Source organism: Ambystoma mexicanum, chromosome 4p, assembly GCF_040938575.1.
Source record: "Ambystoma mexicanum isolate Mex_15411 chromosome 4p, UKY_AmexF1_1, whole genome shotgun sequence".
Classification (NCBI taxonomy): Eukaryota; Metazoa; Chordata; class Amphibia; order Caudata; family Ambystomatidae; genus Ambystoma; species Ambystoma mexicanum.
In genome coordinates, this window is record NC_090927.1 from 734450112 (window position 1) to 734465611 (window position 15500).

The window sequence follows — 15500 nt, forward strand, 5'->3', positions numbered from 1 at the left end:
TCTTCTTGACCTGTCTGCTGCCTTTGACACGGTCGATCACTCTGATCTCCTTAATACACTTTCTGCTTGGGATTCATGATCAAGCCCTTGCTTGCATTGGATCCTACTTTGCACCTCGCCAATTCTCTGTCTCATGGAGCAACAATACCTCTCAACTCACTCCTTTAACTATTGGTGTTCCACAAGGCTCTGCCTTGGGTCAACTCCTCTTCGCACTCTACACCTCTGCTCTTGGGGCACTAATCTCCTCATTTCGGTTCTCGTACCAACTCTTTGCAGATGACACCCAACTCTTCCTCTGTTTTCCTGAACTCTCCTCTGATCTCTCTATCAACATTTTCAACTGCCTCTCTGCCATTGAATAATGGATAGCTTTGCACTCTCTGATGTTCAACTCATCCAAACTAGACGGTCTCTTCTTCCCTCCCAAAAGCGCTCTCTCTCATCTCTTCCTCTGCCTATCCAGTGCCAACCTGGCACTCTCCCCCACTCTTCTTCAGATAGAAACCTCAGCATCATTTATGACCCTTCTCACAGCTTCTCTTCTTTCATTTCCAAAACTGGAACAACAGTTTGCCTCAACCTCCTAAATATTAAGAAAATCAGGCACCTCCTTCCTTTCAACAACGCCAAGCATCTCTTAACCACTCTTGTCTTCTCTAAACTGGACTACCATGCCAGCATCTTCGTTGGTCTCCTGGACTATGCTTTCTCTCCTCTTGAAAAGATCATTAACTTTGCTACAAGGACTCTCTTAAAAACTCCCTCATGTCACACCTACTTCATTGTACCGTAACCAGGCTGGATGGCTAATGATGCAAAATAGGGCCAGATTAAAATGTCTTCTCCTGGCTCACAAATCTATCCATGGTAAGGCACCACTTTATTTATCCTCAATTATCCAACTTTACAAGCCTTCTTGTAATCTCTGCTATGCCTCGACTTCCTTTGTAGCTCCTCACCCTCCCTGCGCTTCCTCTCGCTTCTGCTCCTTTTGCATGGAATTCTCTTCCCCAGACAACTGAGAAACAGTCCACATGGATTTGTTCAAAATCAAACTAAATTCCTACCTCCTCACCTCTGATTTAACCTCTTAACCTACCATTTTTGTCCGTCACGTCTAACCTGCCCCTTTCCCTCACTTCCTCTGCCTCCACTCTAGCACTTCACCCATCATGGTCACATCCCGAGGTCAGCTGGCAATACCACCTACCTGCACTTTAAAAATGTCCAATGTTCATTGCCCTCAATCTATGTATGTCTACTTCTGTATTATTCCGGTGACTGTTCCATTTACTCCCTTCCACAAACGGGTCAGAATGTCCCTCTAACTCACCCCATTATAAGAAACTCACTGCTTCCCGTCAGAAATAATTTCTTATCTATTGTACATTCTTTTGTGATCAAAAGAGCATTGTTCCTCCTGTATATAAATAAATATACTGTACTTTTGTTTGCAATAGAACACAATAGCATTCATTTACTAATTTACGGTGTTGTCTTGAAACAGAAGGCCTGCAATCTGCTCACACTGGATTATGGCTGCTTTCCAAATGAGCAGAGAAGCTGTACCATTGACGTTATCTTGGACGCACTCCAACGTACATTATAAAGCTACATAAGGTAAATGTTTACATTCAATCTCAGAAACGGCACACGTCAAAAACAACTTGACTAAGCAAGGGGGCATGTGCGGAAGAGAAGCCTGAATTTAAAGATAAAGTGCAGGTTCCTTATGGCCACGGAACTCGCTCAGCATGAGTGCTGCTAAGCACACTGACCCTGCACGATAGTTGTGAGTTTGGAAAGACTTTCTTAAAAAGATGCAATCATTGACGGCACGTGGCAGTAACTGTTATAGAATGTGGTATTCATTTTTTAACAGACAAAAATATCCCTCCGATCAGGCACTAATAATCTGTAGATGATTAAACTTAATCTGCCATTTTACTTTACATTTTTTGGTACACTGATTTCAAGATGCACAATACTGACGATGAAAACCTTTTCTTTGCTATGAGCAAAAGGATCATCTTGTTTTAGGGGTTAAATTAGCCGTTAATTTGTCTTACTTCAGCCTTCTTTAGTTTAGAATAAGACCATAAGACAGGTATGCAGAGAATGTAAAAGGATTCCTATCTAGAAACAAAGAGCCCGAGTGGCATGTATTATTGTTACATTTTCCTTTAGAATAGCAAACCCCTACTAAAGAGCCACACCTCCATTTAGAAAATGATTGTAGAGCAAAGACATTAATGTGGGTCTTCATTGAATGATTCTATACCTTTTTCACATGTAAAATGAATCAGTATACAAGTAGAGAGAAGCATGCAAAAAGCATATGATTTGTGGACCTTGATGTTTTCTGAATAAAGCTTTAAAAGACACACAGTGTGGATTTTTAACTCAATGAATTCCCAATGAGAAACTGCTGAATAGATATTTGTTCACGTGTTCATAAAATCCAGGAAAATTAAAACCTGCATTATGTGATGAATTCAGACAATTCGTCCCTTCTCCCCAAGAGGGAGCCTCCCCATTTGAGACTAGGGAAGTGAGCATGCATTGCAATATCCTCCCTAGGGGACAGAGCAAGCCGGACCACCAGGAGAGGAAACCAATGCCCCGAAAGATGTACCGGCGACCTGCTCCTCCCAACAGGAAGAAAGCACTGAGGCGAAGCAGCTGACCGCACAGTCCCGAGTAAGGATGAGGATGTGGTTCTGCTCACGTCCGGGATACAGCATCCACAACTGAACCCCACCACTGGAGTAATGGTATGTGTTGCTGCACAGAAAGCGAGTGAGGGGGCCAGTGAAGTAGGCCCATAGTCCACAGCCCACACAGGGCTAACATTCAGAAGACCCCAGAAGGGAGTAAGGGAAACTGCCAGAGAACCATGATGGAAGTGGGGCCAAGCAAGCTCGTAGCTCACAGAGGATTGACATTCAGAAGACCCTATAAAGGGGGTAAGCAAAACCGCCATAGAAACCATAACAAAAGGGGGCTGAGCAGGCCCATATTATAGGGGCTCACATTCAGAAGACCGCAGAAAGGGATAAGAGGAACAATCAGAAAAACTGCAAGCAAAGCAAGGCCATGCAAGCTCATAGCCCACACAGGGATGATCACCTGAAGACCCCAGTAGGGGTTAAGAGAAGCTGTAAGAAAAACAGAAACCAAAGCAGGTCCAAGGTGGCCTGTAGCGTACTCAGAGCTAATAATTGGAAGAACTCAAGTGAGGTTGAAAGAAATCACAACCACAGACAGAATATAACTCCTGCTTAGCAAGATTCTGGCCTACCCAAGGCCAAAAGCAGAGCTATCTGAACAGGAACAAGGAGAAAATGGTGTTTCCTAAAGACTAAGAGGCACAATCTGAATGACACAAGGCCTAGTAAGATTGTTGTTTTGTCCTACTTCTGTTTCCCCCTCCTTGTTTTGTCACGCCTAGACACATTTGTATACAGGGGTGTTAATGACATCATATCACATCACATCAAAGCAGAGGACCTCTTTAGATTTAACTTACTTCATTTTACTCTTTTTGTCCCTAGATGGGGTTTTTCACCAAGAAAATGTGTTGGGTCACACTTTTATTAGGTTTGCAGCAGAGTGTAGTCTTTTTAATGCATTACTAACTCCTTGATCCCTAAAAGGAAGCGCAATGATTACCAAATAATTTGTAAAGGCCTGTGACACTGCCATTTCCTGGGCATAAGTTTCCATGGTTGAATGTAATCTGATTTATGCTGGATGAGAGTCTCCCAGACATCTGAAACCACATCCCTGTGTGGGTGTGTCCATGAAAGTGGAGATTGGCTGGTCATCCCTAATTGGATTCCACCAATACTTTCAATGGCGCACAGATGGTGATTGGAGGGCTCGGGTAGACCTCAGACCTGTATGTGTATAGATCTTTGGGATCCAATCTGTGTGCAAGTAACAGAAAAAGATGAGCTGTTTCAAAGGATCCTTGTTGATGGTTGTGCTGCAGAATCCTGATCCTCCTGAACATGAAGTTCTGCCTCTCAGAGCCTGTGAGAATCCTGTTTCAGGCACTTCCTCATTCTAATCTGGTAAAAACAGCTAGATTTGTTGGAATTACTGCCCTGTGTTCTTCTGTAAAGTCTCCCGGACAGTAATACTCGCCAGAATAGAAGTGGTGTTCAGCTGCTACTCACAAGGGTTTGATCCTTCGATGGACATGCATGCCAATATGTCTGCAATGGTCCTTCTTTGAGGGACCCTCCTGCATTCTCTTCTGCACACCCTTTTCCTCACTGCAGCATTGTTCGGTGTGTTTTAAATGGTCACCATTGTGCTTCATCTTTGCTGATGCTTTTGTAGAGTCCAACCTTTCGTGGGTCTTCTTACAAAGGCCTTTCAATGTCCCCAAGTGTATATTGTGCACCATCCAATCTGTCAAGAATCTTCTTGCAGACCATTTCTAAAGGGACCAGCACCACAACCCTTACAAAATCTACACACTGGCACAGGCCTCAGCATTCACAACTCATTTGCTTTCTAGATCTCTCTCAACAACCTGTTCCACATCCAGGGTGTCTTTAGGCTTCTAATCCTTCAGTGGTCCAGTTATTCTGGGTCTTTGGACTTCGCCTTCAGTCCTTATCCGTGCACGACTAGAGCTTAACAAACACTGCAAATGGGTTTTGATCCTCTGCAATTCATCTTGGTTGAACGTGGGTCTAGATGTCCTCCTGCGTTCCAGGCAGGCAGGCGTGCACGTGTGCACATCCTTACTACCCCCTCTCGCCCATCCTAAGAGTGAAGCCGGATTGCTCAGTCACACCATCATTGTAAGAATCTGGATCCCTGGCCAAACACTACAGGTTGATCTACACAAGCCCCCGCGAGATGACTTCTGCAAAGTCTTGCAAAATTCTGAGGGTCCATGAATTGGGTGATAATAGCTAGGATTTGATGGGGTACCTGGTATAATGTGAGTCCCTGTGCATATGGTGGCCATACCTTGTACATAATTTAATTATCTGGGCTTTGAAGGCAATACCCAAGATATTACGTCAGTACCTGGGCATTTGATTGAAAATCCTTTTTAATGTTTGTGCCTGATAATTGAGGGCAATACCTGGCATTTGACGAGAGTGCCTTATCCTTTGATAGTAATGCCTGCCATTTGATGCAGGTACCGGGTATTTCATGGCAATATGTGGCATGTGATGTGAGTGCCTGGCATTTTATTGAAATCCATGGCATGTGACAAGAGGACTAGGCATCTGATGCCAATACCTGCCACAGGACTGCTATAACTGTTCTACCATATGTGATGAATCCTATGGGCGCCTCACTAAACCCCTGCCTAAAGTCTCCTGCCAGGTGGCCAGGAAAAGGCAGGCGCTTTCTGATCCTGACCTTGCGGGTGGTGTTCTGCTGGAGGATCACTTGGGAGGAGAAAGAGCCCAGGGGGAGGAGAGGACTCCATGGGATGAGACGTAATCCTTTAACTATTATATTATTTTGTTGCCTTTTGAACGGCCATGCATTTCCTTTTTGAGTTTCTGCATGTATAAGTGTGGGGGACAGATATTCTTTGTTAGAGTGTTTCCTTTAGTTTATTTTAGGCCGGGAAATCCTCATCAGGGTAGGGACAGTGAGGCGTTTATTCAACCTTTTGAGTTAATTAAATGGCATTTTTTTTTAATTCTTCACAAAGTTGTCCGCCTCACATTTCTGACCCCTCACACATGAGTAGCTGATATTCAATGGCAAAACGTGGCACTAAACGCCAGCTATCTGGCAATAAATGGGAATGACTTGCATGATAGGAAATCCTGAACATGGAATGAAAATGAATGTCCTCTAATGTGAGCACCTGGCATATGCTGTCAATTTGATGACAACGCATGATTTGTGATCCATTGCAATAAAGTGCAAAATTGTTTGCTTTGCAAATTATTGTTTTACCAAACTCCTACTTGGGTGGCCCATCATGCATTTTATTTTATATTTTAATATAGACAACTGTACAAAGGTTAGTAAACTCAAACACAAACACACTTGTCAAATACAGCAAAATGATTTAATGATTCCAAACCTCTTTGTCTTCTCTATACTTTTGGTTCAGCCACTCAGCTGGAGCCTTGGCCTTTACGTCCCAGCCAATAATCACTCCAGAATAGCCAAATATCCGGTGCACTATCACTTGGCCAACACTAAACTTGACAACCTTTGGCTTTGGACTCCGGATTTCGTTTGATTCTACCATAAAAGGCAAGCAGGGACAACGCGTTAGACCAGAGAAAAACAAACGTAATTCAGAGACACTCATGAGAAAATGAAATCCTTTTCACTAGCATTGTATGCAACACATGTGTCAAGAGGCCACCAAAAAGGCAGAGGCTGTATACAAGACTACTTTACACTACATGTATCCATTTTCATTCGGTAAAAAAATACTGAAGTATAAAGGGAATAAAGCATGAAGTTCAAACTTGCAGCTTAGAGGCAAATGGTTAGCTTAACACATACTGTTATTACCTTTAGCTACGTTTGACTCCAAGACAGCGGGGACATACAATATAACTGTGTTGGCCATTTGTCATACCCATATATCCAGTGATAATACTGGTGAAAAGAACATTGTGGGCATGAACATGTTTGTTTTTAACTTGTTGCCTGTCAACTATGCAGCACTACTCGCAAGTATTTTCTAGGGCTGCATTATATTTGTAAATAAAACCCATCCTATAACACGTGGGAAGGAGAAAAGACTTACTGTAATGTTCTTTCTATGGATTCTTCTCCCGCAGATTCCTCATCTGATAGATATCCCATCGAGTTTCACTGCTTCAGATTTTTTTTTCGACAGGGGGTGTAGTGGACCTCGACTCTGCCTTTGATCCGTCTTGCTCGGTACTCGATCGTCGGCTCCGAATGTGACGTCAGGCGTCCTATATAAACTCGTAACTACGCACTATACCCAGTTTCCCCATTTTTTCCTGAGCTCACCACACTGCATACAAACAGAGATACCAACAGGCTAATAAATCCACAAAAAGTTAAATAACTGCAAGCTTCCAAAGGAAGGAAGAACTTGTGTAAGACACCACAATGTGTAGTGCCAGAAAAGTTGAATTTTTTCTTTCAGAAACAACAGGCAGCAAAAAGACATAAAGTGGTCACTAAGGACCATCGCCAAGTCATCATCAAAAGAGCAGATGTGCACAAACCATCGACTTTATAAGCGGGGATAGACGGGAGGGGAGATGAGTAATCTGCGGGAGAAGAAGCCATAGAAAGAACATCACGGTAAGTAGTTTCTCCTTCAATGGATTCCTTTTCTCCCACAGATTCCTCATCCGACTCCCAAAGCAGCAGGTGAAGACGGCAGGCAGAAAGTTAGACTAACAAGCTTTGTAGCACTGCCCTGCCAAAACATGCATCAGTTATGCGAGCAACATATAAACTATAGTGTTTAGTGAAAGTATGAACAGAGTACCATGTTGCCGCACAATAAATATCCCTAACAGGGACCCTCCTTTGTAATGCAGTTGACACAGAGACCCATCCCCGCCCCACCCCCCCCACCCAAGTCAAATACCTGATGGTAATTCCCTGCCTGCAGGCTGGTAATACTCCGCTACGCAGAAGATGATCCAGTGGGACAATGTTCGTTTTGATTATGAGCTAATGAGACGGCCACAAAGAGTTGGTTGGTTCTTATGAACTCAGACGTCCTCGTGATGTAGATGCTTAGATCCCTTTTAGGATCCAGGTGATGGAAATGCTCCTCTTCCTTAGGCGGGTGCAGTGGTAGGTAGAAGACAGAGGTCTATGGACTGTGATAGGTGGAATTCAGAGACAACGTTTGGCAGAAATCCAGGTCTCACCTTGAGCAAGACTTTCTCACAAAAAAAACACAGACAGGGCGGTTTGCACCATAAGGCTTGTAATTCGCTGAACCGCCTAGTGGATTTAATCGATCTAGTGGATTTAATTGGCACAAGGAAAGCTGTCTGAACAAGAGTGCATAGGCTCAAAGGGAGCTGCCATTAGATATGTCAATACCAGATTAAGATCCCGATCTGGGACAACAAAGGGAGTCGACGGAAGCTTATTTACAAGGCCCTTCAGGAATTGTGCCATCACCTGGCTCTAACATCTACCTTGCTCAGCAGGTACTCCTCATCTCATCCTTCTCCCCCAATGTCCAGTGTTATGCAGACAACACTCAACTCTTTTTCAGACTTCTGGCTGTCTCACTTGCACCTTCCTTCATCCCTGACTGCCTATCTGCAATCCAGGCCTGGTGCACTTACAGCAATCGCTGCCTCAATGCCAGCAAAACTGAGAACCTTCCGACTGGGACCCCTGCTCCCTCCTTCTTCCCTTCTCTCTGGCCTCCCACATTGGCCTCTCCCCGGCTCCTTCTTCTGAAGCCAGAAACCTTGGAGTCATCTTTGACTCCTCTCTCTCCTTCCTCCCTCACACCTGGGACATTGCTAAGAAGTCCCACTTTCAACTCTTTTTTCTTAAAGGAATTCTCCCTTTCCTCACTTTCCCCCAGAAGCTCAATGTCTTCCAAGCCCTGGTTCTCTCTGGGCTAAACTATTTCACCAGCCTCCTCCTCAACCTACCTTCTTCCACTGTGTAACCCCTTCAGCTAATCCAGAATAGACCAGCAAGACTTATCCTTGGCCTTAAACCCAGGGTCTGCATCTTCCTGCCATAAAAAGTCTCCACCGGCTTCCGGTTGCTGCATGGATCAAATTCAAATCCATCTGCAACATCCACAAGGCTGTCCGGGGCCAGGGACCACACTTTCTGCATCTCTTTCTTACAAAATACTCTCCTTCTAGTCCTCTACGTTCCTCTGCCACCAACTCCCTGTGTGTAAAGTGTTTAGCTAAACAGAGAACAGGAGGTTGTTTGCTTTCCTCAGCTGTATCCCTCCTATGGAACAGCCTCCCTCTCCCTCTGCATCTTGAGAAGGACCTTCTAAAGTTCTGAAAGCACCTCAAGACTTTCCTCTTTTCCTCCTCCTTCCCTTCTTCCCTCCTCTGCTAATCTCACAGTTGCTTTGATTGGTGTTTTGGACCCTTAAGCATCCTCGGGCCCCTGACCACTCACACCCAATCTCCCAAGCTTCCGTCTACTCCCAGCACTTGCCTTGTCACACCCTCCGCACTGGAGGCATGCACTTTTCCACCAAACGCAGCTCCTGGCCGCATATAACTTACCATACCTTGCACTTCAACTGTGGTTCACCCTCGAGCATGAACACCCCAGCACCTACCCCACTGCACTCTTCCTTGCTGCACTTGCAAGTTCTGAATACTCACAAGGCATAGTAGATTCGGCCGTCCCTTCCCCTACTGTATTTCTTGTATATTTTCATTGTACTGCAATCCCATATTTCCTCCCTGTTTCCCTGTGGGTGCTTTGAAACAGAATGTATTTGCTGTACAAGCGTCTAACAAGCAAACAAACAAACAGACAAGGCTGCCAAATATCCTTTGACTGTGGTGACCTGGAGGCCTGCTGAGACCTGTGACAGAAGGAACTCCATCACTGTAGTGGTGGGGCAGGAAATAGGGTAATCTCGCATTCCTTGTACCACCACGCCTCAAATATTCTCCTCCTGCACGCATATAAAGATCTTATAGATGGTCTGCGTGCAGCCAGCAACACCTCGAGCACCTCCTCAGAGAGGTCCCAGTCATCATATCTGATCCTCTCAAGAGCCATGCATGTAGATTGAGGGACTCTGGACTCGGGTGAAGCACATAGCCTTCCGACTGGGTTAGGAGATCAACTGAAGAGGTGGGCAGATGGTTAGATCCAGAAGGTCCAAGTACCACATCCTCCTCACCCAGTCTGGGGTGATCAGGATCATGGTTGCTCGAAACCTCTTGAGCCTCCTGAGAACCCAAGGGATGACGTGCATTGGAGGGAAGGTATAGTGGAGAGGGAAGTTCCAATTCACCAGAAATGTGTCCCCTAGCGCACCCTTAACTGGGAATTGCCTTGAGCAAAACTGTCTGCACTTCCTGTTGGACTCTGTGGCAAACAGGTCCACCGTTGGGGTACCCCAGCGAGAGAAGACCTCCTCTAGGACTTCCAGGTACACTTCCGATCATGTTAGACCGTGCTCTGCCTGCTCAGAGCATCCGTCAAACTGTTCTATATAACAGATGAACTGCCGAGACTGAGATTCGGATTTCCAATAGCCAGAACGACAGCTGCAGTGCCTCTCTGCAGAGGGGTTGGGATTGCATGTCACCTTGCTTGTTCAGGTAGTGCATGGCCACTTTGTTGTCCATCAGAATCAGGACACGCTTCCCCTTCAGAGACGGAGTGAACGCCCTCAGGGCTAACCTGATGGCTCGCAACTCCAGCCTGTTGATGTGCCACTTGGCGCTGGCCAAAGGCCGTTCACCTGCAAGTCCTCGCAGTGAGCATCCCAACCCCTCAGAGACGCATCCGTGACCACTCGGGTCTGAGGACAAGAAGGCCAGAAGGGTTCCCCTGCCATGAAATTTGCTGCAGTCTGCCCACCAGTCAAGGGCGTTGACTGTTAAGATGGATTTCTAAAGTCTAACCTGGTGGGCATATATGCTCCACTCTGCTATATCTGATACTCTTGATGTTCTTGCCCTTGTCACAAGGATCCGCTTGAAGCCCAAAGCCAAGTGCAACTCCTGGTACTACTCAGACCTTGTCACCCTTAAATGCAAGTGCAGGGTGGCTGAGAGGAAATGGCATGCTTCCTGTACATCCTCTAACAAACTGGCCTGCCACCTGCTCCAAAGGCAATACCGGCTCTCTGTCTGCACCAAGAAGAGAGCCCTCATCCAAGCCCGTGTTCCTGTGGCATCCAACAACTCGGCCGAACTCTTTAAAATCTGCAAGGAGCTGGCCAATCCTGCTGCAGTCTTTACCTCTCGTGTCCCCTCCCAGACCCTCTGCACGGCCCTGGCTTCTCATTTCATCTCTAAAACCCAGGCCATCCTGTCCTCTCTTTCTTCCTCTCTTCCTCCTCCTCCCTCTACTCCTGGCCCTTCAGTGGCCACCCCTCCTCCCTCCTTCTCTTCCTTTCCCCTGTTGTCCCCAGATGAGGTTTCTAGACAGGTGCGATCTATGAAAGTCTCGTCAAAACAGGTTCTCCTCTGTCCTTCTAAAACCATCAAGGACCACATTGACACCCTGGCTCCTGCTTTGGCTGACTTCTGCCACCACTCCTTCACCACTGGAGGCTTCCCTTCCCCCCTGAAGCACTTCCTTGTGCGCCTTCTTCTTAAGAAACCCTCAGCCAACCCCTCCTGCACTTCTAACTACCGCCCAATCTCCATCACTCCTTTCCTCTGCAAACTCCTGTAAAAGCTGGCCATCTCCCAGCTTAATCCTCACACTGAATTGGTTGGTTGTCTCCATGACCACCAGTCTGACTCCAGAGCTACCAGAAGCACGGAAACTGCTCTCCTGAACATCTGTGAAGGCCTGCACTCAAATCTTGACTCCAATACCCCCTGTGTCCTCATATTACTTGATCTCTCTTCTGCCTTTGACACAGTCAACCATGCTATCCTGCTGAACCGTCTCTGTGATAATCTGGGTATCACTGATCAGGCCCTGGCTTGGCTGACCTCTTTCCTCTCCGATCGACCCTCCCAGTTGCAACCTGGGTCCTTCCTCTCCTCTATCTCTATCTCTACCTGTGGTGTTCCCCAGGGGTCTAACCTCTCCCCCTGGCTGTTCAACCAATACCTGGCACTTCTTGCCCACCGCACTGCCGCTCTCTGCACCAACTTTCAGTGCTATGCGGACAACACTCATCTCATTTGCAGGCTCCCTTCTGCCACCTCTTCTCCTTCTCTCATCTCTGACTGTCTGTCCGCTATCCAGGAGTGATGTGCCGCCAATGATCCCTGCCTTAACGCCAGTAAGACTGAGATTCTCCTCATCAGCACACCTGCTCCTTCCTTTTTTATCACTCTCTGCCTGGCCTCCCTTGGCCCTCTGCCTTATCCCACCTGTGAGGCTAAAAACCTCTGGGTCATCTCCAACTCCACACTCTCCTTCTATCCTCACATCTCTGACGTCTCTAAGAAGCCACACTACCAGCTGCACCTCCTTAGAGATATTCTTCCTATCCTCTACTTTCCCCAGAAGCTCACTGTCTCCAGAGCTCTGGTTGTCTCTAGACTGGACTACTGCAACAGCCTCTTTCTAAATCTGCCTGCTTCTACTCTCCACCCTCTGCATCTCCTCAAGAACAGGAATGCAAGACTTGTCCTTGGCCTCAAGCCCAGGGATCGTATCTCTCCAGGACTGAAATCTCTACACTGGCTCCCAGTGGCTGTGAGGATTAAGTTCAAAACCCTCTGCATTGTCCGCAAGGCCCTCTGGGGCCTGGGGCCTCAATACCTTCAACTCTCCCTCCCTAAATATCTTCCCTTTCGAGCTCTTCACTCATCCGCCTCCAACTCTCCCAGGGTCAGTCGCTTCTCCAAGCAACTAGTTGGTGGTAGATCTCTTTCTTCGGCTGGGGACTCCATCTGGAATAGCCTCCCTGAAACTTGAGGCGAACCATCTCTGGTTCTGCAAGCACCTCAAGACCTTCCTCTTTGCTTCTTCTTTCTCTCCTCCTCTCCCCTGCTGAACTCCTGGCTGAAACTGCACTGGTCACCAGGCTACCCTTTGATCTCAGGCCCAGGTCCCATTCCCCGCCAGCTGCACCCCTGCACTGCCTCCTGGGCAACCCCTACTATTGGGGGCTGTTTCTGTATCCCTACAGCGCCCCCAGCTCCTGACACTTGATGCCTGCACTTACCCCTGCACTTTCCACAAGCTGGCTGCACTTTTACCTATTGTTTATTTATCTTATTTATTTATTACTTTTGATCCTATGTACTGCACTGCCTCCTACCCCTTGCCTCCTGCACTTTCCCTTCCCCCTCGCCTGCACTTGCACAATGTCAATGTCACCTGGCCTAGTAAGGTTGTTGTCTCGGTCTTCCCTCTGTTCCCCCTCCCTTGCCTCGTCGCGCCTTGAAACACTTGTGTATCGGTGCGTTATAAATGTCATATCATATCATATCAACCTAGTTTAATGCAACAGGGAAGCCTTCTGGACAAACCAGACCAATCTATGGTAGCTTGGCAGGCATTCAAGATTAAGTCTCAGGACTGGTAAGAGTGATCGGAAGCCCACACACACAGTAAAACTCCACAGAATACTCTTACACAAGTGTATATTAAAAATACATTTATTATAGGCCTTATAACTAAACATGAATAAACCACAGTAATAATAAACAGTTACCACACACGCCTTACACTATTTACCATATATACTCCTATACAATACCCCAGACTCGAGCTGGTCAGTTCGCTGGATGGCCCAGGAACAGTTAAGAAGAGACTCTTTTCGAGGATAAGCAGGAGGTGCTCAGAGTAGTTGGTCCCACTACTCCAAAGGGTCAAAGCACCCTTGCAGGCCTTCTGTGATGGAGGCAAAAGCAGGGGTCCAACAGGACAACAGCGAGGTCAGGGTGCCAAACCTTCCAGCACATCTGTGGTGGTTCCATTGGTCTGCTCTTTCGTTTCAGGATATTTGGTTTATTCTGTAGTTCGGTGTGAACTTCAGTTGATCGACCTGGAATAGATGCAGAGCCCCTTCTTTTATTCAAGTTTCGTTTCACGCTCAGATCGGGGATAGCCTATGGAAGCTCTGCTCTCTTGCAGTCACGGCGGGCGTGGGCCAATCATGGCCCACAGTGGATCCAGTCATTCAGGTCTACCAGACATACTGGCACCAGTAGTGTGGATTGGGATCAGACAGTCCCAACCCGCTTCCTGGGCACTAGCACACGTGACATGCAGAAGCCCGCAAAAGAGGTGTTTTTTGCGGGAGGCTACATACCCAAATAAGGAATACCTGGGTCTCTCGACCTGGGGGAAGGCAAAAGGACAAAATGCCCAAAGAACAGAACAAAAGACTTTGTGGCACGGCCATTTTCGGCACTGGCTAGTCTTGGGCCAAACGCGCTAAATGCAATATGGTCCATCAAAAAGAAGTAAAAATACTTTAAAAGTAAACTGCTGCCACCAATTCGTCCTAGGCACACTTGTACAATCACCAAATAATCCTCATTTTATTTATTTATTGTTTGCTTAGTAGGCGCTTATACAGGAAGTAAATATTGTTCCATAGCTCCCACAGTGGACAAGGGGATGTGAAATTAAAAAATGAATACAATTAAATACATACAAAATATTAAATACAGTGGGTGGGGGGGGCAAACCAACAATGCCTTCTGAGTGTTCAGAACATGCAAGTGCTGAAGGGAGGGGGAATGGGATAGGTGCTGTGGTTCTCATGGGAGAGCAACAGGTGAAGTGCAATATAGGCTAAGTGCGATCCACCATGGAGGAGGGTGAGCCGAGGCAAGTGCTGGGGAAGACAGAAGCTGGGGGCAGGTGAGGGAGGTCAGGGCCACGAGGATGCATAAGGGCCCAGCACACCAAACAAGCAACTGTGTGATTAGCAGAGGAGAGTGAGGGGGAAGGAAGACGTAAAGAGGAAAGTCTTGAGCAGCTTCCGGAATGTAAGAAAATCTTGCTCAAGACAAAGAGGGATGGGGAGGCTGTTCCAAAGAAGGGAGCCAGCAAAGGAAAGCGATCAACCACCTGCCCTCTGTTTAGCGAAGCGCTTTACACACAAAGAGTTGGTGCCAGAGGAGCGCAGGTGTCTGGAGGGGGAATTTTATGGCTAGGGCCATGAAACAAAAGGGCCCCTATGCGTGGTTCTGTAAGGTACTTGGCATATAGATAAAAAGTTACCAAGAAATGGTAACATAGTCAAAGTCTAAGGTAAACCTAGTTTCTTCGTACAGACAGCATGAAGGATGTGTCAGTCCCCCCATAACAAATGAGCAAAAGCCCAGGAGCGCAGCTGAAGGCTGTGCTCCGCTGGAAAAAGTCAGGATAGGTGAGCCAAACAAAAGCAAACATTTTTAAAGAATGATAGATGGAGGGACAATTGCACCCAAGGGAAATCTTTCCCAACACTGACCACTTGTCTGGACACCTTGAGGGGATCCGAAAGGGCCCGAGGTACTGTGACCATTGATCCCTTAAGAGCCACTGTAGGGATCTCATGCGCAGCCTGGCCTCTGGCACTGGAAAAATACAGGAGGCCATGAGACCTAAGAGACGGAGGAAGGAAGCCGCTGGTAATATGGTGTGGTTCCGGAACAAGTCTGTTATATATTGTTATACGTTTTATTAGGTGTTGTTATATGTAAGATTCATAGAAATGAACATAGAATGTCACAATGGAACGTGGAGTGGGTTTGGGGGATCTATAACGTAGGAATGTATGTAGGGCAGTTAGAGTTGGAGATTAAAGGAATAAGTGCTCACAGGAAAGGCTCCGGTGTATTTATATGATAATTGTTGGCAAATACATAACAATGGTGACGAGGGGAATGCAACCGTTGAAAGAAAGAAACGAA

The 15500-nt window shown here is 46.6% G+C and overlaps 1 protein-coding gene across 1 annotated transcript in view; it reads right to left on the reverse strand.

Annotated features, from left to right (window-relative positions):
- The window catches only part of LOC138453436 (uncharacterized), a 270880-nt gene that overhangs the window by 56098 nt on the left and 199282 nt on the right, over positions 1-15500 (reverse strand). Inside the window, exon 5 of the mRNA XM_069606289.1 lies at positions 6077-6240. Within this exon, the coding sequence (XP_069462390.1) occupies positions 6077-6240 (164 nt within the window). The remainder of the gene's footprint in view (positions 1-6076; positions 6241-15500) is intronic.